Source organism: Pelobates fuscus, chromosome 2 (genome assembly GCF_036172605.1).
Source record: "Pelobates fuscus isolate aPelFus1 chromosome 2, aPelFus1.pri, whole genome shotgun sequence".
In the NCBI taxonomy this organism is placed as follows: Eukaryota; Metazoa; Chordata; class Amphibia; order Anura; family Pelobatidae; genus Pelobates; species Pelobates fuscus.
The window spans coordinates 344,503,151-344,530,203 of record NC_086318.1 but is presented as its reverse complement, the minus strand read 5'-3'; the positions used below and the strand labels follow the sequence as shown (position 1 = coordinate 344,530,203).

The 27,053-nt window shown below is 41.5% G+C and overlaps 1 protein-coding gene across 1 annotated transcript in view; it reads right to left on the bottom strand.

Moving 5' to 3' along the window:
- The window catches only part of ESR1 (estrogen receptor 1), a 228,250-nt gene extending 201,541 nt beyond the window's left edge, over nucleotides 1–26,709 (bottom strand). The window contains exon 1 of the mRNA XM_063443604.1: nucleotides 26,107–26,709. Coding sequence (XP_063299674.1) covers nucleotides 26,107–26,531 — 425 coding nt within the window. The 5' untranslated portion in view covers nucleotides 26,532–26,709. The remainder of the gene's footprint in view (nucleotides 1–26,106) is intronic.
- Between the last annotated feature and the right edge of the window lie 344 nt (nucleotides 26,710–27,053).

Below are 27,053 nucleotides of genomic sequence, written 5' to 3'. Positions count from 1 at the left end.
CTCAGTTATCTCCAAAACATGAAACACAGCTCTCCATAAACACACAGCACAACACAAACAACTACCCCACACAGGTTCAATGACACACATTTACAACCAAGGATGGTCAGGCACATCCACTGGAACTCAATGCAAGAGACACAGACACACTCTGCAAACACACACATAATGCTTTCTTTATTGCAAGTTCTGTTTAATTAAGATTTTCTTATCCCCTGCTATGTTAATAGCTTGCTAGACCCTGCAAGAGCCTCCTTTATGCTATTAAAGTTTAATTTAGAAATTGAGATCCAATTATTTAAGGTAAATAACATCTGTTTGAAAGTGAAACCAGTTTTTTTTTTCATGGAAGCTCTGTCACTCATAGCCAGGGGAGGTGTGGCTATGGCTGTATAAACAGAAACAAAGTGATTTAACTCCTAAATGACAGTGAATTGAACAGTGAAATTGCAGGGGAATGATCTATACACTAAAACTGCTTTATTTAGCTAAAGTAATTTAGGTGACTATAGTGTTCCTTTAATTCACATGTTGAGCCATAGTTAAGGCTTGTATTTCCATAAAATTTGCATAGAACAAGCTTCAGCAGTCTGACATGCTTTATAGCTATGCACTGTTGCTGTGTAGATTTTAGAATGTTTTTGACACTACCAGGCATCGTTTTAGGAAGTAGGGGTGGGGTGCACAAATTATCCCAAGAACTCCTACTGTAGATGACGAGATAGGTAAGATCCCCTCAGTCATGACAGCATAGCCCTTAGAATCATATATTTTCTTTCTTAAGAAAGATGACAAAAACAAAACATTGTTATGCTCTCAGCCTCCTCCACACACATAACACTCATCCAGTACACACACTCTCACATGCACACCACCGAAAAAGAGTCCAGGGCTCTAGGAGCAGGCCCCAATCTGGCACCCAGCATTTTTTTTCATTGTGGATTTTGATACTATTTATACTATTTATAAAAAAGTAAGACCATTAAAACCCTGAATGTTTATCTGGGAGCAAACTTAGCCAATCATACCGGTTTCACATTATTCAAGAGGTATAGCTAAAGGAAATCCACAAGAAATAGGAAAACATTTTCATTTTAGGCAGACTGAAGAGGCCAGGTTATAGGTATAGGCTGTTTTTTAGTCAGTGCAAAACTTCACCTTATTTTAGGACATCTACTCTACACACAATGGAGATGTTTCCAATACATTTGCAGCGTTGACAGTGTACACAATGGGAAATGATGCCACTCATCTTCATGTCAACATGTATTTGATCCCTCCATCATCTTTGCTTTTATTTAGAAACTCTTGAGATTCCTCGTTAATGCTAAGCTGAATTGCTAAGTACCTCCACACAATGGCACTAATGCACGACAAAACTAATGTCTAAAATTTGGATTGCTTTTTTGTGTGTGTATGTTTTCAAAAAAACTGAAATACTCTTTACTCAATACAGCTGTTTCATAAGTTCTTGGTTGATTTGTTTCAAAAACTATGGCATCTTTGAAAATAGATAAATAAAATGGCCAACTATAATGCTTATGGGTATATGCAAGAACCCTAATGCCATTATTAGCCATACAGCTTACCATAAATGGCAACAAAATATAAGAAGAGTGTGACAGGTATTTAAAATTGTTATGGCACTCTACCTCAATTTACTTAATGCTAACAGGAATAAAATGGATGTCAACCACTCCTTTCTCTTCCTAACTGTAGGAAATCTATGATCTTTGAAGATTTCCGTGTTGTTTTCAATTAGGGAGCTGTCATTTTCAGACCATATCCAGACAGTAAAAATGTGGATTGGGTTCCTGGCAGGACAAAATGTTTTCTTCTGCACTGTAGTAATTACTTGTGGAGAATAAATACTAATAATCTACACTGATCAGCCACAACAGTAAAACCACTGACAGGTGAAGTGAACAACATCGATTTTATTGTTACAATGGAACCTGTCAAGAGGTGGGATATTAGGCAGCAAGTGAACAGTCAGTTCTTGAATTTCATGTGTTGGAAGCCGGGAAAATGGGCAAGTGGGAAGACCTGAATCACTTTGACAAAGGCCAAATAGTAATGGCTAGATGAATGCGTCAAAGCATCTCCGTAAAGCAAGTCTTGTCAGGTGTTCCTGGTATGCAGGAGTTAGTACCTACCTAAAGTGGTGCAAGGAAGGACAAGCAGCAAACTGGTGTTGTGGTCATAGTCACCCAAGACTCACTGATATATGTGGGGTACGAAGTCTGGTCCTATAACACAGAAGTTCTACTGCAGCTCAAATTGCTGAAAAACTTAATTCTGGCCATGACAGAAAGGTGTCAAAACACACAGTGCATTGCAGTTTGCTGCACATCCGGCTACGTAGTCGCAGACCAGCTAAAGTGCCCATGATGACCCCTGTCCACCGCTGAAAGCACATTCAATGAGCATGTGAGTGTCATAAGTGGATCATAGAGCAATGGAAGTTGTATGATCTGATTATTCATGTTTTCTTTTAGATCAGGTGGATGGCTGGGTGTGTGTGCAACATTTAACTGGGGAAGAGATGAATGTAGAATACCATGTTGGAAGAAGGCAGGCTGGCAGAGACACTATGTTCTTTGATGCATAATGTTCTGCTGGGACACGTTGGGTCGTGGCATTCATGTAGATGCTACTTTAACATGCACCACCTATCAAGAGATTCTGGCACTCCTCATACACCCCTTCATGGCAGTGGCGTTCCCTGATGGCAGTGGCCTCTTTCAGCAGGATAATGCACCCTGCTTCACTACAAAAATTGTTAAGGAATGGTTTGAGGAACATAAAGAGTTCAAGGTGCTGCCCTGGCATCCAAATTCCCAAGATCGCAGTCTGAGTGATCATCCGTGGGATATGCTGGAATAACACCCTGTCATTTCAGGACTTAAATGATCTGCTGTTAATGATGGGATGTCACAGGACATGTTAGAGGTCTTGTGGACACATTAGAGTTGCTTTGGCACGAGGAGGAACTACATATTAGGCAGGTGGTTTTAATGTTGTGGCTGATTAGTGTATTTTCTAGTCATTTTAACCCTGATGTTGGTCCCCTGGCACTCAGCACTACTGCCCTTCCTAGCTTTCTTCTTTTCTCTGCCACTGAAGTTTGAGGAAGGCTTTTTTGAGTGGCCAGTGGCCACCCACCGGTCATTGAAAGAAATATTACATACCATTTCTCTAAGTAGGGCCAGTGAAGGCTGAAGGCATCAGCCAATGCTGAAGATCATCAGCTGAAGTTGTTATTTTATTTCTCTAAAATGGCAGCCAGTGAAAGGCTAAGAGCATCAGCTTTAGTTGTTAAGGGGGTGGGAGTGTTCCTTTAGAAAAACACTCTTTTGTGTTCACTCCCCAGAAACATAGCAAGTGACTTTGAGTAGTTTTCCAAGTTTTATTAAGGGCATACACAAAATACTGTATATTAAAATAATATACATATGTGGAAATAGAATATAAACTTGTTACAATATACCTGTGGAAAAATTAAGAATGACCTTCAAGAAAAAGTTACAATGAATGAACGAACTAAACTCACACACCCTAATGAGCACATTGTAAGCAGTTTTTCACAGGACCTTCTTCACCTCCACTTTACTGTAATTGTAAAGCGCTGCAGAATATATTGGCACTATATAAATGCTAATAATAATAATATGGTTGAACAGAAAAAATTGCAATGTTCTGGCTTGCAGCAGGGAACTTTTTAAAACTCAGACTGTGGAAGACAGAGATGATAGGGTCAAAAAAGGCCTGCAAAAAAACTATGGAATGGAGATGCACAGAGGAGTTGAGGATTGCTCAAGCAAGACCATTCGGGTGGGTATCAATAAAATAAGGGGGTGCAGAAAACTCTGTTGCAAAGTTTCCCCAGAGTAGCAGCAAAATAATATTGTTGCAGTGGAATTTGAAAAAATAGCATTTAATTTATGTAAGAATTAACGTTTATCAACTTACAGTGTGAAATATAAAACAATACACAGCACATTTCAATGTGGGTAACATATTTTTAACATAGTGGGGAAGTGGGTAAAACACAGGCAATAAAAACCTGCAGCATTCTACCTGCAATGATTTTAAAATGTACATTTATGCAAATAAGCAAATTATTTAGATTGCAAATCATTTCAGTACATACAATTGCTGCAAAGTTTACTTCAACCAATTCTTCTCTAAGGTGGACATTCCAAGTCTGTGTCCCTCCAGTATAGACAAAGCTGACATTTAATAATGGTCTGTGGATGCTTGTCACTTGTCTCTGGTGCCCCGTGTCCCCATAAGTGAGACACCTGAGCCCAAAAGAAGAACAGAGCTGAGATAGGATGTTTTGCACATGTTTGTTTATGGGGAGGCTGTCTGTGGAGTTGTATTTGGTTGGAGGCTGCTTGTAGGTTTGCATGTGGGCGAAGTCTACTTGTGGTGTTACGTGGGTGGGATGAGGCTACCTGTGGTGTTATGTGTGTAGGCTGTGGTATTGAGCTTGTAAAAACCACTGCTTGTGGCTTTGCATGTTTGTGGGGATGCTGCTTGTGGTGTTGTGTGTTTGTAGAGATGCTGCTTGTGGGGTTGCATTTGTAGGGAGACACTGCATGTCAGGTTGAGTGTGTATGGAGAGCACTTTTGGTATGTACCGTATTTATTCGAGTATAACGCGCAAAATTTTGTACCGATTTTTAATTTAAAATTAGGGGTGCGCGTTATACTCGAATAAATATACCTCCCAGGACCACCGGGCTCATTACAAGCCCGGCGGTCCTGGGGGGGGCGGGCAGCAAGCGTTTACTCACCTCCGTGCAGCTCCTCCAGCTTCCCAGTGTAAATCTCGCGAGACCCGCGGCCAGCTCTGACGTCGTCAGAGCTGGCCGCGGGTCTCGCGAGATTTACACTGGGAAGCTGGAGGAGCTGCATGGAGGTGAGTAAACGCTTGCTGCCCGCCCCCCCCAGGACCGCCGGGCTTGTAATGAGCCCGGCGGTCGGTATTATCGGAGCACCCACTCGAATATTCATTCGAGTATAACAAGCACCCTAATTTTAGATTAAAAATCGGTATAAAATTTTATACCGATTTTTAATCGAAAATTAGGGGTGCGCGTTATACACGTGTGCGCGTTATACTCGAATAAATACGGTAAAGTCTCAGCATGTGGGTAGGAATTATAGTTTGGGTGGGGGCCTGTAGTGTGTGTGTGGTGGGGGATAGGGGCTGGTGTTAGTAGGATATGGGCTGTGTTGTGTATATGTTTGTGGGGGATAGTGGTTATAATGTGGAGAGAAGAGGGTTGCTGTGTGTGTTTTGGAGGGAAGCAGGTTGCTGTGTGTGTTTTGCGGCATAGGAGATAAAGTGTGTGTGGGGGGGCATAGCCGCTGCATTATGGGGGGTTAGGGGCTGTTATGTGTGTTTGTAGGGAGATAGAGGCTGCAGAATGTTGAGGGGCTGCAGTGTGTGTTTAGGATGGGATAGGGATGTAGTGTGTATGTGTGAGGACACTGCAGAAAGTGATAGCCCACAGCAATGTTCTGTTGCATTGCTGGGAGCAATTCTTGTAGTCTAATTCTAGAATTAGAAGGAGCTGGCCAGTGAGGGCTGTGCTGCTTCTTTTTTGGGGCCAGCACTGTGGCCATTAGATATTTTTAACTCCCATGTTGGACTCATCTCATGGCCAGTACAGCCCACCAGGCATTTGCCCAGGTAAACTCAGTGGCCTATCTGTGCCTAGATGGCACTGAATGAAATAAGCTTTATCATTCCCATATAAAGCAGCACTTCAATAGCAGTCTGGCCATGTTCAACACTGAGGAGGTCTGGTCATATTCCTTTATCAGCAAATGCTCACCATAACATCACTAGCATGTACTCTGTCCACTCCCTGTCCTGCTTTCATATCTCCGTGTCGCCCATATCTCATGCCTACTGGGTTTGGCAGTGAAGCTACTTGCATCACTTGAAAGTGGGCAGGAAAACCCAAAAAAGGTGAATATATGCAAGGCTGAAATTACAGCTTCCCTGGCCAGCCCTATTTAGGGATGACCTACAGAGCACTGCTGAAGCACTCTGTGCATGTTCCTAGTGCCCCGACAACATTCAGAACAGTGTGAGCTAGTCGGATGATGGATTCACATTACAATTGCTGGGTACAGCTGCCAAACAAGAACATTAGGACAGAAACACTAAATAGGTATGTTCCTGGTAGACCTAAGACTAGATTAGGGAAGTATATGGATACACAAAAACTGTGCCTTAATTATATAGGTCAATTGTGTAGGTATACAACAAAAGCATAAGCAATTCTTTCAAATATACCTAGACATTAATGAAGCTCTAATATGTTAGAATTAAAAGTTACTATAAATGAGGTACTATAATTCAGTCTATAAAAAACTCTAGATGGACCCTAAAACACCCCTATATTCCAAATAACAGCAAATCTGGGTTTTAATATGCCGCTGTGCCTTCCTATTGGGAAATGTAGTACAGGCAATCTTCTCAATAAAGTGCTTCTTGTAGGAAATATAAAGTCCATAGCCCTTAGACAATCCATAAAGTAATAATAGCGGTTTTGAAATTCATTGATTTTGGAATGAGTATTTTAACGAACCTCTTTACCAGGTTATTGAAAATCCAAGGGTCTATCTCATAACATTTGACAATGAAAACATTCAGAACATTTACTCTGTACTGTCTCTATAAAAGCCACCACACAAATCTAGTGAAAGGAATCAAGGAAGAATTTCAGTCATTTTTAATCTGAAGAATTTCAGATGAAATGCAGTTTGGGAGAGCTGCACTCCTCGCATAGCGGGAATACCACAGAATTAGCATGAAATCACCTGGAAGAACTAAGATGTAATTTGCAGAAATGTTAAGGAGCAGCTTGTAACTGCATGTAAACAGAGATCAGTCATGCTCTCACATGTGAAGCTCAAAACATTTCGTTTCAAGTCTTTTGCTTGTTTTTATGAAAATTATCATGTCTATTTGTTCTTTTCATCTTCTGTGCACTAAATGTCACAGAGTATAGGTGCACTGAACAAGTTCACATGAGGATTGCTTGAATCAATTACAGGTAATTCAGGTAAATCAGACAAGGGCAAGTTATTACTCATGGAACCTAAAATAGATCAATACAGGAAAACCTCAGTTCAGAAAACTAGTTTTAAAAACTAGTTTGAATAACTTTCTGAAAATAATAAGCTATATACAGAATCATAAAAGGTTCAAAAGGGTGTGGGGCCTGACTGCCATGCCTGCAAGACGTGTCCTGCATGAGCTCCAGGAAATAGCATGCAAATTGGCAGTTTTTGGACTCAAAGGCACCCTAAATCGACTTATAAACTGCATTAACCTGAGCCTGACCTTTGAAAAATCAGGAGTTTTCTATTTTGAGTGGACACTCTCTGGGCGAAGGCTCCAATTACTCTGCCTGGTCTGCACTGAGGAAGGGAGAGGCGGCCTATCTCTCGCATAGAAAGACCAGAGCTGACTTAAGTGCCGCTTAGTGCCCTGTTCCCACCCCTTTGGGCCTGTGGGGGTGATCCCGGTCTACACCCCACAGGCTCCGCTGCTTCGTTGTGGGCACATATAAAATGGCGGATGCAGCGTGCTCCTCCAACTGTCGTGAAGAGCTACCTATGATGGAGAGGCTGAATAGGATATTTGACCTGTTCTGGGAGAAACTGGCTGCCCACAAGCAAGTCGCAGTACCTACCAAACCGGTTACCCATTCACCTCATTAACCAGCAACTGGAATGGAGCAAAGGGTCTGGAAAGCATCTAAATGTCCGATCCGGCGGCGGAAGAGACACAGGGTCGGAAGAGTGAGACTTGGGCGCAACCTACCCTTTAGCCTGCACGCACAGAGGAACTGCCTCGCCGTACAGCGTGGATAGCTGCAGCTCAGTGTACTCCGGCTGGAGATTCTCTCGGCCGTCGACAGAGCTAACACACTGGCAAGTGCACTCACTGATGAGGGCCTCTGAGTCTCCCAGGAGGGGTATGGGTTGAGATCGTACTGGGACTCCTGATGAAATGCTTTCCTGGTTTCCAGCACACAATCCTGTTTTCCTGTCTATCCATAGACCTGATAGCTGTATATTTAGTGCTGCAAATTATTATAGGCCTCACTCTACTCTGGGAGCTCAAGAAATAGCATTGGGGATCTTTTGGGTGGAATACTCCACTGTTAACTGTTTTAAGCTTCTCCTACCACCATGGTTAGCTAGCCTACCACCTCTCTTATTTACATACTCGTCTAATGCTAAGATTGTCCTTGTTATCCAGACTCAGCTCAACCTACATCATGGCTCATATCTAGACATGCCTGTTTTATCTTGATGTTCCCTACTTAAAATTGTGCAGTTATTTACTATGCCACATACTGTCATGCTTTGCCTTTTAATACACTTGCTGCTGCTGTTGGGGCATTGCAATAATGTTTTTTACATTTACTCCTGCACAGAAAAATAAAGACTGACACAAAAAAAAAAAAAGGTTCAAAATTGTCATGTTCAGAAAAATACTTCCTAACTAATAAGAGAAACAAGAGCAAATACATTTAAAGGAAAAACTTTTAATTTTTACTATTTAAAAATAAATACATGCATCACGGCCTGTGTTTATTATTTGTAATGCATACATATAGGTAAATATCTTTTTTCATCCCTAACGCTATATGTAAGGGACATTCCAAGCCCCGAAAGCACTTTAGCTTGCTGAAATGCTTTGTATGTGAAGGGTGTGTCCTCATTTTTCATTTTAGAAAACGTGCAGGTTTCTAAAGAAAACTCCTGGCTGTCAATCAGAAAACCAGGCTTGTTACTTCCTGGTTTGGTTAGCTCAGTGGATCTAAACTCAAGAGGCAACAATTGCCCAGAGAACCTACCTTGGAAAGACTTATCATTGAGCTGCATTGGGAAGTCTGTTATTGGACAGACACAAAGTATGGGCGGGGTTAAAAGGTTAGGGCTTGCAAAGGCTTTAGACAAGAGGTCTGCAACTTTTCCAAACAATTTTCAGATAAACCCCAATGAAAAAAATTCACAATTAATTGCGCACATGTTTTTATTGGGTGTTATAATTACTGAACAGTGATTTCTTTAGTTTTTTGGTCCGTGGAGTGTCCCCTTAAGCTTTTTTTAGTCAGAAGCTCAGTTTATCAGCCCAAACTCGTGCTGCAAACTAGTGTGCATTTACAAATCATAAAATCAGTAACAAGCACACAACATTAAATGCATATTTCAGATATTAGCAAACAAGCAGTATATCTGACCAAACAACACAAAAGATAGCTGTCCCCCACATAGCAAAGGTAAGCTCGGAAATTCATTAAAAGAGTGATTAACATATATAATCATTACAAAGGAACCCACAAAGAGGTTTTGTTATATGAATGTCTTATCTAACACAAATAGTACTAAAACAAAATGAAGACATTTCTTTAATACTTATCTCAATAAGGTTCCAGCCAAACATAAATACTGGTTGTGGACAGTATTCTCTTTTCATTCCTATCATAGTCAGTTTTGAAGATCTGCTTAAAAGAACAGTCTAGGTACAATGGCCACGTAAGTAGTTATGGTGCCTGGAGTTCTCTGGCACAGTCCCATGCTCACTGTTAAACCATTTTTGAATGGTTTGCCTTTAAAGGCAATCCCCCAGGCAGGGCCGGACTGGGAAAAAAATTCGGCCCGGGCATTTTTTTACCACAGCAGCCTACTAAGAAGGGGGCGGGGCAGAGAGGGTGTGTTTTGTCATCACCAATGACAAACACGCCCCCTCTCAAAGTGAGCATGTTGGTTCAATGCTCTTCCAGGGCAGACCATGCGCAGAGCTCTGCTGAAGAGCTCTAGCATGAGAAAAAGGCCCTGCATTTGTTCTGCACAGCGCAAGCAAATTTAATAACATGCTTGCACTGTGTTTCCTTGCAACTTGTCTCTGGTGTCTCTATAAATGGATACCAGGAGACAAAAATGCCAGGAAAGAGTATTGTGCATGTGTTTGGAGCCTGCTTGTGGTATTGTGTGTGTGCAGAGTGAGCTGATTTTGGTGTGGTATTGTGTTATAAGGTCGGTTTTAGGCATGTTGTGTTTGTGGTGTAATGTAATGCATATGTGGCTAGGGGCTGTAGAAAATGTGTATAGGGGATGTAGCAAGAGTGTGCATGCAGGCTATAGTGTGTGTGTGTATAAGTGATGTAGTGTTTGTAGAGAGTGTGTGTTTAGGAGTGTAGTATGTGTTTGCTTACAAGGAATCTAGTGTGTGTGTGTGTGTGTGTGTATATATATATATATAAATATGTTTGGAAGTATTGTGTATGTGTGTGGTGCAGTGTGTCGGTGGGGTTCTGTGTGTATGTGAGTGGTGCAGTATGTGTGTGTGAGGTGTGATGTGTGTGAGGGTGCTGTGTGTTTGGGTGCTGTGTGTGATTGATTTGTGTGAGGGTGCTGTGTGATGTGTGTGTGGGCGCTGTGTGTGTGGGTGCTGTGGATGCTGTGTGTGTGAGAGAGTGCTGTGTGTGATGTGTGTGTGAGAGTGCTGAGGATGATATGTGTGAGTGCTGAGTGTGATGTGTGAGTGCTGGGTGTAATGTGTGTGAGTGTGATGTGTGTGAAAGTGCTGAGTGTGATGTGTGTGAGAGTGCAGATGTGAGAGTGCTGTGGATGATGTGTGTGAGAGTGAGTGTGATGTGTGTGAGAGTGCTGAGTGTGAGAGTGCTGTGGATGATGTGTGTGAGTGCTGAGTGTGATGTGTGTGAGAGTGCTGGGAATGATGTGTGTGAGTGCTGAGTGTGAGAGTGCTGTGGGTGATGTGTGTGAGTGCTGAGTGTGAGAGTGCTGTGGATGATGAGTGCTGAGTGTGAGAGTGCTGAGTGTGAGAGTGCTGAGTGTGAGAGTGCTGAGTGTGCTGAGAGTGCTGAGTGTGCTGAGAGTGCTGAGTGTGCCGAGTGTGCCGAGTGTGCTGAGTGTGCTGAGTGTGCTGAGTGTGCTGAGAGTGCTGAGAGTGCTGAGAGTGCTGAGTGTGCTGAGAGTGCTGAGAGTGCTGAGTGTGCTGAGAGTGCTGAGTGTGCTGAGTGTGCTGAGAGTGCTGAGTGTGCTGAGAGTGCTGAGTGTGCTGAGAGTGCTGAGAGTGCTGAGTGTGCTGAGTGTGCTGAGTGTGCTGAGAGTGCTGAGAGTGCTGAGTGTGCTGAGTATGCTGAGTGTGCTGAGAGTGCTGAGTGTGCTGAGAGTGCTTAGAGTGCTGAGTGTGCTGAGTGTGCTGAGTGTGCTGAGTGTGCTGAGTGTGCTGAGTGTGCTGAGAGTGCTGTGTGTGTGCTGTGTGTGTGAGAGTGCTGTGGGTGATGTGTGTGAGAGTGCTGTGGGTGAGAGTGCTCTGTATACATGTTAGAAGGGATTGTGTGTGTGTGGGGGGTAAAAAAATAAATAAATAAGTAAGCATTATGTCCCCCCCTCCCTTCTTACCTTTTAGCCTGGGAGGGGGGAACCGGCATGCAGGTGAGTGGGAGGGGGGGACCGGCATGCAGGTGAGTGGGAGGGGGGACTCATATATATATGAGTTTTTGTGTATCTGTGTAACTGCTTGTGTGTCAATGAGTGTGTTTGTGTGTCATTGTGTGTGTCAGGGTTTCTAGTTGTGTGTCTGGGTATCTTCATGTCAGGGTACCTGAAGTCTCTACCTCTGAGAGAGGTAGAGACTTAGAAGTTTATCCGTCCAGAAGGGCTGTTTCCTCCGTCCCTCGCGGTCCTTCCGGTCATTTACACGCCAGCCGCGAGGGATCCACTTCCTTTTGTAACACGACGCTCAGCAGTCGACGTCATGACGCCAACCCGGACCGACCTGTCACTCAGTTGTCTGGAAACTAATCAGGACTCGTCGGAGGCGTGTCTACTCTCCTGAGCCAGGGTATTTAACAGTGCTTCTTCCATTTGCTCATTGCCCTGTCGTGGTTCTAGCCTGTCTAGTCACTCAGTGCTCTTGTATTCCAGTTATTCCTTTTGGTTCCGACCCGGCTTGTTTGTATTACTCTGCTTATCTCTGTTACCCTTTGACTCAGCTTGTTCCTCGCTTACCTGTCTTCTCGTTCCCTCGACCTCGGCTTGCCTTTGACCATTCTCTCTATCTCCGTACGTTAGTCCGGCCATTCTAAGGTCCGGTATACGTACCTCTCTACTGTCTGTACTCTGCGTGTTGGATCCCTGTCCCGATCCTGACATTGCGACAGGGCCAATGGATCCTGCAAGTACAAACAGTCAGCTTGGTCCTTCCGATCCTAGGTTTGAAGCCATGGAACACAGAATGGATCAGATGGCCCTAGCACTACAAGCGTTATTATCTCGTGCTAATAACCCACCAGAGGAGACGCGTACTACTTCTATTTCCCCTGTGAGTCCAGGCCTAGAGGTAGCCACTGTAGGTGCCTCTTCCCGTATTACCCCACCAGTACGTTATGGTGGTTCACCTGAGAAGTGTCGTGGTTTTTTAAACCAGATCAGTATCCACTTTGAATTACAACCTCGCTCCTATCCTACAGATAGGGCAAAGGTTGGATTTATTATCACCTTACTCATTGAGAGAGCTCTGAGATGGGCCAACCCATTATGGGTGAATGATAACCCGTTAGTATATAATTATAATGCCTTTGTAGCTGCCTTTAGAAGAACTTTCGACCCTCCTGGTAGAAGGGTCAATGCAGCTAGATTACTTTTGCGCCTGAGACAAGAGAACCGAACACTTGTGGATTATGCACTAGAGTTCAGGTCTTTGGCGGCAGAAGTTAAATGGAATGAGCAGGCTTATATAGATGTCTTTTTGAACGGGCTATCAGATGTAATCGTTGACGAGGTTGCTACTAGAGAGCTTCCTGAAAGTTTGGAGGATTTAATTTCGTTCATTTTGCGTATTGATGAGCGTCTAAGAGAGAGACAGAACACTCGAGAGAGGAACTTTAGACCTTCCTTTAAATTAGCTCCCGCATTTCAAAGTCCTGATTCCACTACCTCACTGTTTCCTGAACCTATGCAGATAGGCAATACTCGCCTCTCAGAAGAGGAAAGACAGTACAGGAGGAGGGAGGAATTGTGTATGTATTGTGGAGTCAGAGGTCACTTACGCCTGAATTGTCCTAATCGCTCGGGAAACGCCCGCACCTAAGTTTCTTTAGAGGACAGGCCTTGGGTGTTTCTATTTTGTCCTCTACTCATAATTATAAAGATCACAGTCTTCTGCTACCAGTTTCTTTAACTTGGGAGAAGGGAGTACTAAACACCATGGCTTTGATAGATTCCGGAGCTGCTGAGAATTTTATCGACCAGGCCTTTGCTACTAAACACACTATCCCATCCCAGTTAAGGGATACACCCTTGGCCGTTGATGCCATAGATGGTAGACCTTTACTTGAGCCTGTTATCTTTCATGAAACCATACCCGTTAACTTAACTGTTGGTATCTTACACGAGGAAAACTTATCGCTTATGCTTATTTCGTCCCCTTCTGTTCCCATAGTCCTGGGTTACCCATGGTTAAAGAGACATAACCCTATTATTGATTGGGAGTTAGGGGAGATACTCTCATGGGGCCAGGGTTGCCAGGAGAAGTGTTTACGGAGGGTTTCTCCATTGGGTGTAATTAACACACCAGGTAGTTCTACCCAGTCTACAGATATACGGATACCGCCTCTGTACCTGGATTTAAAAGCAGTATTCGACAAAAGGAATGCTGATACTCTACCTCCACACAGGACTTTTGATTGTAAAATTAATCTACTACCTGGTACCATGCCTCCGAGGGGCAATGTATATCCTCTATCCACCAAGGATAATTCAGTTCTAGAGGAATATATTCGGGAGAATCTAGACAAAGGATTCATTAGGAGATCTTCTTCTCCTGCCGGGGCTGGGTTTTTTTTTGTTAAAAAGAAGGATGGTTCCCTAAGACCTTGCATTGATTACCGAGGTTTGAATAAAATAACCATCAGAAATGCCTATCCTATCCCCTTGATTACCGAGCTGTTTGATCGCCTAAAGGGCTCTAAAATTTTCACCAAGTTGGATCTCAGAGGGGCATATAACTTGGTGAGAATCCAGCAAGGACACGAGTGGATGACAGCGTCCAATACCCGTTATGGGCATTATGAATACACGGTCATGCCTTTTGGTCTTTGTAACGCACCGGCAGTATTTCAGGATTTGATTAATGAAGTTCTTAGGGAATTTCAACATGATTGTGTTATTGTGTACCTGGACGACATACTTATACACTCTAGAGAGATTGAGACCCACCACAGACAAGTCAGAAAGGTATTACACAAACTTCTTCAACATGGCTTATACTGCAAATTGGAGAAATGTAGTTTTGACCAGTCTCAGATAGACTTTCTTGGTTACATGATTTCTGGGGAAGGCTTTAAGATGGACCCCGACAAACTCCAGTCTATTTTAGATTGGCCATTGCCTAAGGGACTCAAGGCTATTCAGAGGTTTATTGGTTTCTCCAATTATTATAGGCGCTTCATTAAGGGATACTCTTCTATTATTGAGCCTATTACCAATATGACCAGACAGGGGGCTGACACTAAGACTTGGTCTACTGAAGCTCTCCTTGCTTTCAAGACTCTCAAGGAACTTTTTGCTTCTGCTCCAATTTTAGTCCATCCTGATACGACTCTGCCGTTCCTACTCGAGGTCGATGCCTCTGAGACAGGCGTAGGTGCTATTCTGTCACAAAGGTTAGGGGTGGACAAACCACTACACCCTTGTGGTTTTTTTTTCCAAGAAACTGTCTGGGCCTGAGAGCAGATATGACATCGGTGACAGGGAATTATTAGCGGTCATTATGGCTTTAAAAGAGTGGAGACATTTATTGGAGGGGACCTTACATCCTGTTACCATTTTAACGGATCACAAGAACTTGTCATATATTGGGGAGGCTAAGCGACTGTCCGCCAGACAAGCTCGTTGGTCCTTGTTCCTGACCCACTTCAATTATGTGCTTACTTATAGACCTGGTTCTAAGAACTCTAAAGCCGATGCTTTGTCTCGCCAATATGTACCTTCTACTATATCTGAACCTGTTCTTTCCTCTATAGTTCCGAAATGCAATATTATCGCTAACACGAATCTCAGGATTCACTCTCCGTTACTTGCCGAGATCTTAAAGCTGCAACATCTAGCCCCTAAACAGACTCCCGGGGGTCGACATTTCGTTCCTCCTGCTCTTCAACTGGAACTGTTACGATGTTTCCACAACAGCAAGGTGGCTGGACATCCTGGCATTCGCAAGACGTGCGCTTTGATCTCTAAAGACTTCTGGTGGCCTGCTTTACGTAGGGATATTAAAGATTTCATCGGTGCGTGTGAGGTTTGTACTAAGACCAAGCAACCTCATACGCTTCCATGTGGATTTCTGCATCCCTTAGAGGTTCCAGAAAAGCCATGGTCCTGTTTGGCTATGGACTTTATTGTCGATTTGCCTATATCTAAGAAACAAACTGTTATCCTCACCGTGGTTGACAGATTCACCAAGATGGCTCACTTCGTTCCCCTGCCTAAACTTCCGTCTTCTCCCGAGTTGGCAGAGATATTCGCAAGGGAGATTTTTCGTTTACATGGGATACCCTCCCAAATTGTATCTGACAGAGGTTCGCAATTTGTTTCTCGTTTTTGGAGATCCTTCTCTTCTCAACTGGGCATCAAATTGAATTTCTCTTCCGCCTATCATCCTCAGTCTAAAGGAGCTGCTGAACGCACCAACCAAAAGATTGAACAATATTTACGTTGTTTTGTTTCCGAACACCAGGACGATTGGGTCGGTTTGATTCCTTGGGCGGAGTTCGCGCACAACAATCTCGTTTGTGATTCTACTCATTCAAGCCCCTTCTTCATGAATTATGGCTTTCATCCATCCATTCTTCCCTCGGTTTCTCCTTCCCAAGGGGTACCGTCGGTTGATGTTCATGTTGCCAATTTGAGGAAGTTGTGGGATCAGACTCGACAAATTCTTCTGCACAATTCTATGCTGGTTAAGAAACATGCTGATAAACGTAGAAGGTCGGCTCCGGTTTTTGTTCCAGGCGATAGAGTCAGGGGCGTATTTGCCGCGAGGCAAACAAGGCATTTGCCTTGGGCGGCATTTTCCAGGGGGCGGCAAAAAAAGCCGCCCCCAAACGCCCAGGGCAAATGCCTTGTTAGCCTTGCGGCTAACAGACATCCTGGGCTGGTGGCTGCTGGGCTGGTTGCTGGGCGGACGGGCGGCTGGCGAGGGAGCACTTCCTCTGAGCTGTCTGCTCAGCTCCCTCGTGCGCCGCAGAGTGAGGCTGGGAGCCGGAATATGACGTCATATTCCGGCTCCGCCTCCCAGCCTCACTCTGCGGCGCGCGAGGGAGCTGAGCAGACAGCTCAGAGGAAGTGCTCCCTCGCCAGCTGCCCGCCCAGCAACCAGCCCAGCAGCCCGACCGGCAGCCCCACTAGACCCCAGGAAGAGGGAGAACCCCCCCAGCATTCCCAAAGGTAAGGAGGCTGGGGGGTAAATTAAAAAAAAAAGAGTTAATGTGAGTGAGTGTGTCTGTTAGTGTGTGTCTGTTAGTGAGTGTGTCTGTTAGTGTGTGTGTGTGTCTGTTAGTGTGTGTGAGTGTGTCTGACTGTGTGTGTCTGTTAGTGTGTGTGAGTGTGTCTGTTAGTGTGTGTGTGTGTGTGTGTGTCTGTTAGTGAGTGTGAGAGTGTGTGTGTGAGTGTGTCTGCCTGTGTGTGTATGTTAGTGTGTGTGAGTGTGTCTGTTAGTGTGTGTGAGTGTGTCTGTTAGTGTGTGTCTGTTAGTGAGTGTGAGTGTGTCTGTTTGTCTGTTAGAGTGTGTGTGTGTGAGAGTGTGTCTGTTAGAGTGTGTGTGTGTGTGTGTGTCTGACTGTGTGTGTCTGTTAGTGTGTGTATGTCAGTGTGTGTGAGTGTGTCTGTTAGTGAGTGTGTGAGTGTGTCTGTTAGCAGCTAACAGACACACTCACACACTCACTAACAGACACTCACACACACTGACATACACACACTAACAGACACACACACTAACAGACACACTCACTAACAGACACACTCACACTCACTAACAGACACACTCACACACAGACACACTCATACACTCACACACACACACTGACAGATACGCATCCATTAGCTAACAGTTAGCTAATGGATGCGTATCTGTCAGTGTGTGTGTATTTAGAAGGCGGGGGAAGGGTTGGGTGGGGGTGGCGGGGGGGGGGGGGTGAGGGGGGTGGCGGGGGGGGGTGAGGGGGGCGCCTGAGTTTTGTCCTGCCTAGGGCAGCACAAAACCAGGATACACCCCTGGATAGAGTATGGTTGAGTACTAGAAACATTCGTTTAAAAGTGCCTTCCATGAAGTTCGCTCCTCGTTATATTGGACCTTACAGGGTTCTGACTCGAATTAACCCAGTTGCGTATCGTCTAGCTCTTCCATCTGCCTTACGCATCCCTAACTCCTTTCATGTTTCATTGCTGAAACCGCTAGTCTGCAACAGATTTTCCTCCACGGTATCCTCTCCCCGCTCTGTTCAGGTGGAGGGTCAGGAGGAGTATGAGGTCAACTCTATCATCGATTCTCGAATCTCGAGAGGGGAGAGTACAATATCTGGTCGACTGGAAAGGATATGGTCCTGAAGAGAGGAGTTGGGTACCTCAAGAGGATGTTCATGCTCCTCGCCTCCGCAGGGCGTTTCACTCCCGCTTCCCATCTCGCCCCGGTTCCTTCCGCCCGGTGGGCGTATCTGAGAGGGGGGGTACTGTCAGGGTACCTGAAGTCTCTACCTCTGAGAGAGGTAGAGACTTAGAAGTTTATCCGTCCAGAAGGGCTGTTTCCTCCGTCCCTCGCGGTCCTTCCGGTCATTTACACGCCGGCCGCGAGGGATCCACTTCCTTTTGTAACACGACGCTCAGCAGTCAACGTCATGACGCCAACCCGGACCGACCTGTCACTCAGTTGTCTGGAAACTAATCAGGACTCGTCGGAGGCGTGTCTACTCTCCTGAGCCAGGGTATTTAACAGTGCTTCTTCCATTTGCTCATTGCCCTGTCGTGGTTCTAGCCTGTCTAGTCACTCAGTGCTCTTGTATTCCAGTTATTCCTTTTGGTTCCGACCCAGCTTGTTTGTATTACTCTGCTTATCTCTGTTACCCTTTGACTCGGCTTGTTCCTCGCTTACCTGTCTTCTCGTTCCCTCGACCTCGGCTTGCCTTTGACCATTCTCTCTATCTCCGTACGTTAGTCCGGCCATTCTAAGGTCCGGTATACGTACCTCTCTACTGTCTGTACTCTGCGTGTTGGATCCCTGTCCCGATCCTGACACTTCATGAGTATCGTGTGTTCCTGTGTGTCTACATGTATGGCATTGTGTGTATCTGTATGTCTGTGTATGTACCAATATGTGTATTTGAGTGTGTCTGTGTATCTGCATGAATGCTGTGGCGGAACCAGCCTCGCCACTGGGCATTGGAGAATACTGATTGCCAGCCTCCTGCCATGTGACTATGACCCCTGGGAGACTTTTCCCTGTGTAAGCATTATTTGGGCTTATTGGATTTTGAAACACTTTTTCTTCCCCTTTGAATACATGAGAAGGTGTACCCCCCCCCCGTTTCCCATCTATTGTTCTCCAGCAGGGTGTTGTCCCAGGGACACTGCCAGACCAGTTGGAACTTGTTGCTAAACTTTAACCCCATGGAAATTTGACTGTGTTTGTGGGATCTGAGCGCTGTTCAGATTTAGTGAGCGCTCAGATCCAAGCTATCTGGGGATAGGTTGAATGTGGGGGTTCTGTTCAGTATGATAGAAATTATGTATTTTTTATGGAATTATGTATGTGTGTCAATGTGTGTATCTATGTGTCTCTGTATGTGTATGTGTGTGTCTGTGTATTTGCATGAGTGTCATTGTGTGTTTCTGTGTACCTGTTTATCTGCATGTGTGTCAGTGTGTGTATCTGTATGTCATGTGTTTTGTGTGCCTGTGTATCTGTATGTATAGCATTGTGTGTGTCTGTGTATCAGTGTTGGTATCTCTGTGTCAATGTGTGTATCTGTATCTGTGTCTCTGTGTTTCTTCATGTGTGTCAATGTGTATCTGGGTGCCTGTGTACCTGCATTCGTGCCAATGTGTGTATCTGTGTGTTTGTGTATCTGAATGCGTGTCAGTGTGTGTATCTGTGTGTCTATGTATCTGCATGTGTGTCAGTGTGTGTCTGTGAATGTGTACCAGTGTGTGTGGCAGAGTATATGTATATATGTGTATACATATCAGCATTCAAATGCCAACACCACATACAAACACACTCTACATCCACACACACACATACTCCACACAAAACACACAAACACTACTCTGGTGTTAAATACAACCATACAAGGATAGGCAAATGTTAAATCCCAAGCTGGCCCCTTTCGCCACCCTTGCAATAGCAGGGCCCACAAAAATCCTTGCACTAGGGACCTTTTTACATTAGTTCCACCACTGATGTAAGGGATACATGCAGTGTGTGTGTAAGAAATGCATTGTGTGCTTATGTGTGCAAGGGATGCATGCAAGTGTGTGCAAGGGATGCATGCAGTGTGGGCAAGGAATGCATTGTGTGTTTGTATGAGTGTAAAGCATACTTGCAATGTGTGTGTTATGAATGGATTGTGTGTTTGTATGTGTAAGGGATAAGTGTTGTGTATTAGGAATGCATTGTGTGAGAGAGAGAGGGTTTGTGTAGTAGGGGCTGTGTTTTGTGGGGGTGAGAGAGAGGAGCAGTTTTATTATTATTATTTTTGTATTTTGTGAGTGTATTGCCCCATCCATGCTTATCAGTGGCCAGGGAGGAGGCACAGAGCATTAGAGCATTCCCTGGCGGTCTTTGGTTGTGTAACCTCTGTCTGGTTAATAGCCCAAAGGGACTTCTGTCATCATAACTACTTCAATAAGCTGACATAGTTAAGATGCTTAGAGAGTGTCCTTTTAACATATCCTTTGTCTATTTTTAATGGGACATTCTAAGCAACGCTTATAATACAGCTCATTTTAGTGTTTGTGGTGTATGCGTTTGCAGGTGCCAGTTTTGTACTTTTATTTATCAAAATGTTTTCACCCCCACCCCACCCAGTGAGAAACTATTGTTTGAGTGCCAGGATGCACACAGTGCTTGAAAAATATTTGACAAAAAAACAAAGGGAAAGCACTCTAAGACTATTTGCCCCATAAGCTTCAGTGGTTATCGGGTTTAACAATAATGTACCAAATCCTATTACTGACAGGATCCCCTGTATGCTTCTATCAGTTTTATGAGACAAAGTAAAATTGTATTGAGCTATATGCACACATTATTATATCAAATCTGGAAGAAATTGTCAATATTTAGAGAACCTAGCACACAAATTAAGGGCAGCAATAATTGTAGCAAAATATAACATAAAAAAACAAGAACTTAAAATGTTTTTTAAAGCTTAATTAAATCTGGAGAGTAGATTGGAGCAAAGCAGACAGGTTACTATTACTAATAACATAGGCCTCAGAAAGAAATAATGCTTCTATCCCACAGTAAAGTGAGCTACAGGATGGGTAAAATGGAAAGATAAAAAAAATGGTAAAGTGTATGCATATGTATGTGTGAGTTTGTATGTGTGTTCATGTTTGTCTCTGTGTGCTAGTGTGTGTCTTTGAATGTATTTGTCTCTTGATGTATGCTAGGACGTGCATGTGTGCTGTTGTGTCTGGATTTTCATTTATCTGTGTTAGTGCTTCTCATTCATTCTTTCACAATGGCAGTCAGTTAATCAATGAGCACACGCAACGGCTGTATACCTTCCAAGAATTTGTTATACACAGTAATTTAGTATATATAGAAGTATTTTAACTCTTTGGTTCTCACCCTCTCTAATTATAAAGTGATAGTGCATTGGTGACATTATGTTTTCCAAAAATCACGTACCTAGCACCATTCAAAAAACAAACAAAAAAACTACAAGTATGATACCATAATGTGCTAAAAAAATGTACCCTTGTACAATATGTGTAGCGTGCTTTAAAATGACAATTACTGCACCTGAACAATTAGAATGTGGAAGGGATGAGTCATTTGTTCCCCGATCTCCCTATTAACCATGGGACATGAGACAAGCTCCTCTATAATCATAGCTCCTGTGTGGGTAGGTGTTGGTTGATAATTCTGAGTAGCGAGCCATATGGATATGGATATCCCTTGTCCATGAATTGCCATCCCATAACACTTATAGCACCACAGAGATGTCTAGTCCTTCCTGTAATAACGAAACACTATGGGCAGCATATCGACTTCCCTTCATCAAAAGGAAGTTGTTATGGTGCTTGGAAAAGCTGGGCAGCTTCTTACCGTTAGGACTTAAACCCTTTATGAATGTTGTAACCCTGAACTCCCCCTTTTCCCCCCAGCAACAGAAACCTTTCACTGTGCTCTGCTGAAACATTGATGCTTTAGGCCTATCACTGGCCCCTCATTGAGAAAACTGCATTAGGCACTACCTTAAGGAGCTTGGAATGTTACTTTAACAATAAAACCCCTTGGGTTACCATGCCCTGTCCCTCTGCTACTTAATAGCACCAACTGCTTCCCCCCTGAAACCACAGAGATGTCTGGTCCCCCTGATATAAAATAAATTATAACAAATATGGAGATTTATTTTTTTATATCAGTTTTTTCCCTAGACATTAAATAAACTGGTAGTAGGTCCGCCCCATGTTATACATTCATGGACAGAGCCTAAATGAAAAACGTTAGGCCCATCTTGCATATGGGAAATATACTTTGTAATTTTTTGTTTTGAACTAAAAAAAACTTGCTGCTTAATGAATAAACTAGTTTTACTAAAATTATCAAAACCTTCACATACTTTAGCATTGAATCGATGTCATAAAGCATTTTTTTCTGATGGGGGATGTTTATTTTTTATTTTTTTCTGTATTAACATTTCAAATGTATATGCTTTATAATAGATTGTGAGATTTATGTAAGGATTATGTTCTCTAAACAATGAGTTATGGTGAATTGACAACCAAAATGAAAGGCCAAAAACACTGTTGGGGAAAAAAATATATAAAAAAATGATCAGTATCAAAAATACTAAAAATAAAATAATATGGAAGTTGGAATTTTTTTTCTTAGCTATTTTAGACAACATATTTGAAGCTAGTCACTGATTAGCCACCACTAACTTTTTCGTGAATATGCTAGAGGTGATAGGTTTCAATGACAGATGCTTCATTATTGAAAGAAGTCACTAGGTAAAGCCTCTAAAGAAATACATAGTGTCATTAACTGTGCAACTGTTGCACTTCAAACTTAGCACTATTTGGAAAATGATCTTTCTAAGCATTATTAAAATATTATAAGGCATACAAAGACTACATAGTATATTTTCATAAATGTTACCAATAAATTATTATAAGAGGGTTAATTTACCAAAACAAATGCAAATTATAATGGATTGACAAGTTCTTTTCAATGACATATAACAGACAGCAATATTTTGTACCGCAGTCTCTCAAATACGAGTAAAAATAAAACCAAATAGGTCAATAAAAACTGTTGGAGCTGAATTGCAGCCTATACCTGACTCTGGAAGCTACCAACTGGTACCAATGCATCAAAGACAAACTATCACCTAACGGACATTTACTGTATACAGCTATAGGTTGTGTTTTGCTCTTTTTGTACTGCTCTTTTTAATTGAACTATTATTTTTCTAAATAAGTGAGGCTGCAATGCGCAATGTAATTCACCCACTCCATCAAATCACTATAGTTTGCTGACGAAGGATTAAATACAGTTCTCATCACGGGACATTTCCTTTTAAAATGTTGCTCATTCTACTTATATAAAAATACTGGTCTTACTAGACATGCTAGAAATAGATGAAATATAACATATTACATTTTTGAAGATTTACTTGTTCACTATGAAGAAAAAAAGAAAATTAACAACAAAAAAAAAAACCTACTAGCATATAGATTGTGCATATGTTCATACAAAATGTTTGCTCACCATACAGCGTTCAGATGACCTTGTTGATAGGAAATCCCTGGCGACATTAAAAGGGTTAATTGTGGTATGAAAAACAACAGTCACTTTGTCACAATGACCCAATGCCATCTGCCACCTTTAAACATTATGGGTATTATTATTTTTTTTATTAATACTACACCATATTTTGCTGTTCTTTTTTTTTTTTTTACTAGAAAGCTTTTACCCATGCCAAATTTTCTTCCCAAATTATGAATTTGCAGTATAGTAAAAATCCATATTCATTATTAATAATCTCCAATTAATAATCACTAAGGTGTCTAAATAACAAAGTACAATATACATGTAACTGTATCATTTATCTCAGGCAAACAAAGGGTGAAGACCAGTAAACAAATAATTATATGCTGCAAGCAATGTTAACTAGTGGGCGCAACGTGTCTGGTTTATTTAAATTCATCTTCTTGGTTATGGTAATAATTATAATTTCGCCTCAACCATCACACAGTCCAAATATAATTCTGTGTAGAACATAATTAAAACAAAATGTTTTCTTCAACATAATGTTGTGATTTAAAAAGAAAAAGACACAGAAATTAAATAGTTTTTTTTTATTTTTTAGAAAAAAAACCCTGAAATAAAAGATTTAAAATATTCACTAAATTGTTGAGGAAAAAACAAATATATAAATTAATTTTTCCCTGCCTCTTGCTGATGAGATTTCAATTACATAATTTATCATTATGATTGATATTACATGGTTAATAAATAACTGATTTGTTGCTGCATTTTACAAGTTTATGATTTAAAAGTAATTTGGGGTTTGTTTGTAATCAGTTTGAAAAAGTAAGACCTGACTAGCTCAGTTAGCAAAATGCTTTGGTCTTAACTTTGTAAGTTGGTAACCAGCTTAGCATAACTCACTAGTAAATTAAACTATAAATAATATAATAAAGATAGAACATGCTGACACATACAATTATGCATGTATTTTTTTATTATTTTATTTTTTTATTGCAGGTCTATCACAGCCAGTGTCCTTCCAAAAAGACAGCTGTATGCAGTTTAAATATTACATGAAAAGTCAGTTGTCTTGAACATATTAAAAACAAAATAAACAGATTATGCAAGCACATGATTCTAATAAATAGACAATGTCCTGAACAATGTATATATGCAAACTAATTACTTATTAAACTCTTATAGGGTTTGCAATGTTTTCCTAAATATATTTATTAATTTATTTATGTATTGCCAGCTTGATGCATTAATTCAAAGAGGAGAATTGGCTTTTGCCTTAAGTTTAAACCAAACATAAATGCAGTTTTATAAATACAGTATGTCCCTATATTGTATCTAAGTAGTGTAGAGTGCAAATTCGATCACTTCAGAATTTTAATGAATGATTCAAGATCTTTTTTTTTTTTTTAGATTTTGAGGTTATACTTAATTCTACTTTATTTCTACACAAGTTCACCTCACGTTTATGAAACATGCAAAATTGTGCCATACACAATGTGAATTTAAAATATTTGATTGACACTGATGTTTTTTTTTTCTGAAACACCATTTTAGATATCTGAGCTTGAAAAAAATTGTCCAGAAAAAAACCCACAACCAACATATACTATACATGTATATTTATGTATATATATTTACATAGCAGTCATTAGGCTGCTAGGATAGGACCTGCCAAGAATGGGGTACATTGACGTTGTGGCAGGCTTATGCAATATATGATCATATAATGTATCTAAACGCCCATTATTTTTTGCCTAGGTGTTTTTAAATAAAACTATTACAATCTGTGAGATTTGAAATCACTGTTTAGTGAATAAGTGAGTGCACTGGATTGTGTATTTTATATATTTGGCCCCAACAGCACCCTATAATATATGCATGTTCAGGTGAGTGTAGCCCTAGCCCTCTTTGGTTTTATATATACATATATAAAACACATTCAAATATATTTAGTAATATTCATATATATATATATATTACTAAATATATTTGAATGTGTTTGTTTGTTTGCTTGTTTATGTGTTTGTTTTCAGCAGCTCTAGTCCTTTAACTCATGTATTGATGTGTGCAGTAAATGTACTTCCCTTTAATATTTTAAGAGTTAAAATATTAAAGCATGTAAATCATATATTTCTTCACCACAATCATTGATTTTGTTTCTAAAGTAGTTTTTTTTTTAGGTAAAAAAACAAACAAACATGTTTTATAAAGTCTATCCAGACTTTATAAAGCCTGTCTAGAGTCTGTCTTGAAAATGTTATGAGCAACAAGTTGGTTCTATATTTTTTTACAAGGCAGAGGTGGCTGAAGATGGCAAATCAATTTATATTTAGTTTGGAAGCTGAGATATAGCACTGAATAAAATGAGATAGTAAAGCAGACATGGTGAGGCATTTTAAATTCAGTACCTCTTGTAAGATTGGTTCTTCAAAAAAAAAAAATAATAAAAAAATAATAATATATATATATATATATATATATATATATATATATATATATATATATATTTGTATAAAATGCATAGAAATAATTATATTACAGATAACCTCCATAGGGCATTAATGATTTTACGATAGGCACAGGGTGACATCTACTCTGCGTCCAATTTATTCTAATACTAGAGAAATATAATATACCTTATAATAAAGACTTCATTGAATAAAAAGTATATCATAATGAGGTAAATCACACTGGAGTTTGTTCTATAAGCAAAAAGACTTGTGATCAACCTCAAACAGAGTTTACTAAATTTAAATGAATCAAGATTTATGCTATTGCTGGACTGGAGAATTCAGATACATTTGGGTTATTTAGGCCTAATATTTGTAGATTCGGTTTTTAATTCACTGCAATTCAATGTTAAATATATATGCTTAACTGTAATTAATAAAATATGTTTCTGGCATATCACAGTCCTTGTTAACAGAATCATTATTTGCTATAGTAAGAGGTCATATGATTTCTTGCATACAGAATGTGATGTGTCACACAGACTGTTAGCTGTGCAATTGTGACGTTAAGATGGAATACAAAAAATACCTAGTTACCTGTAAAAGGTGGAGGGTGCAGCTTCTCGTACTCCGAATGAGCCTTGTTCACCTTCCAGATAGTACGGCACTTGCTGACCATGGTGGTGTATGAAGGGTGACAGCTGTGGTCCTGTTTGTAGAAACACTACTGGGCTTTGCGGCACATTGTTCAGGGAATGAAGTCCAGCCAGGCTGCTGGATCCAAACTTTTCAGAACTGGCTGCGTAAGTTAAGTTAGCAGAACTATAGACTGGAGCACCAGCAAAATCATATGTCGTGCCTTCGGGGTAGTTGAAAATCCCTGTTCTGTTGTTCTCCACGTACATTTCACTGAGTGGTCTTTCAAGGGGCAGTTTCAATGCTGGCCTGGATATGTTCTCCAACTCTGAAGCTTGAATCTGATGCAGCAGGGTGAATCCTTGAGTTTTGCTGTGTAAGGGCATGGTCAGATCCTCAGTGCGAATGTGACATGTTTGTCTACCGCCTTGATAAGGTAACGAGTCAGTTCTTGGATGACCACTTGATAGGGGAGTGCAACCTGTTATGAGCAGAAGGCATATTGCTGATCACCAGTACACAGGTATTCTGCAAGCAACAAAAGAGGAGGAGGGTACAAGTGAGAACAGAATATACAGGGAAAAAACTGCCTGCCTTTTCGTCACAGATTTTCTCTCTCTCTCTCTCTCTCTCTCTAACGCTGTATATTTCTCATTTGAGCTAATACAAAAAAAAAGTGTTGGCAGGCTACCAAGAGCTGGGTTTAATTGATAGCGGTTGAGAAATATCAGTATCATAGCTTCGTTTTTTAACCCATTAAGAACAAGAGGAATGAGCAACAAAACATGTGCATTCAATGTTTTTTTTTCATGTGTGTTGCCCTCTTCTTCTACACCCATATGCTGCTTAAACCGATGGTGTATTTCACAATAAGAATACATTGCTTACATAGAGATTGGAAATAAGGA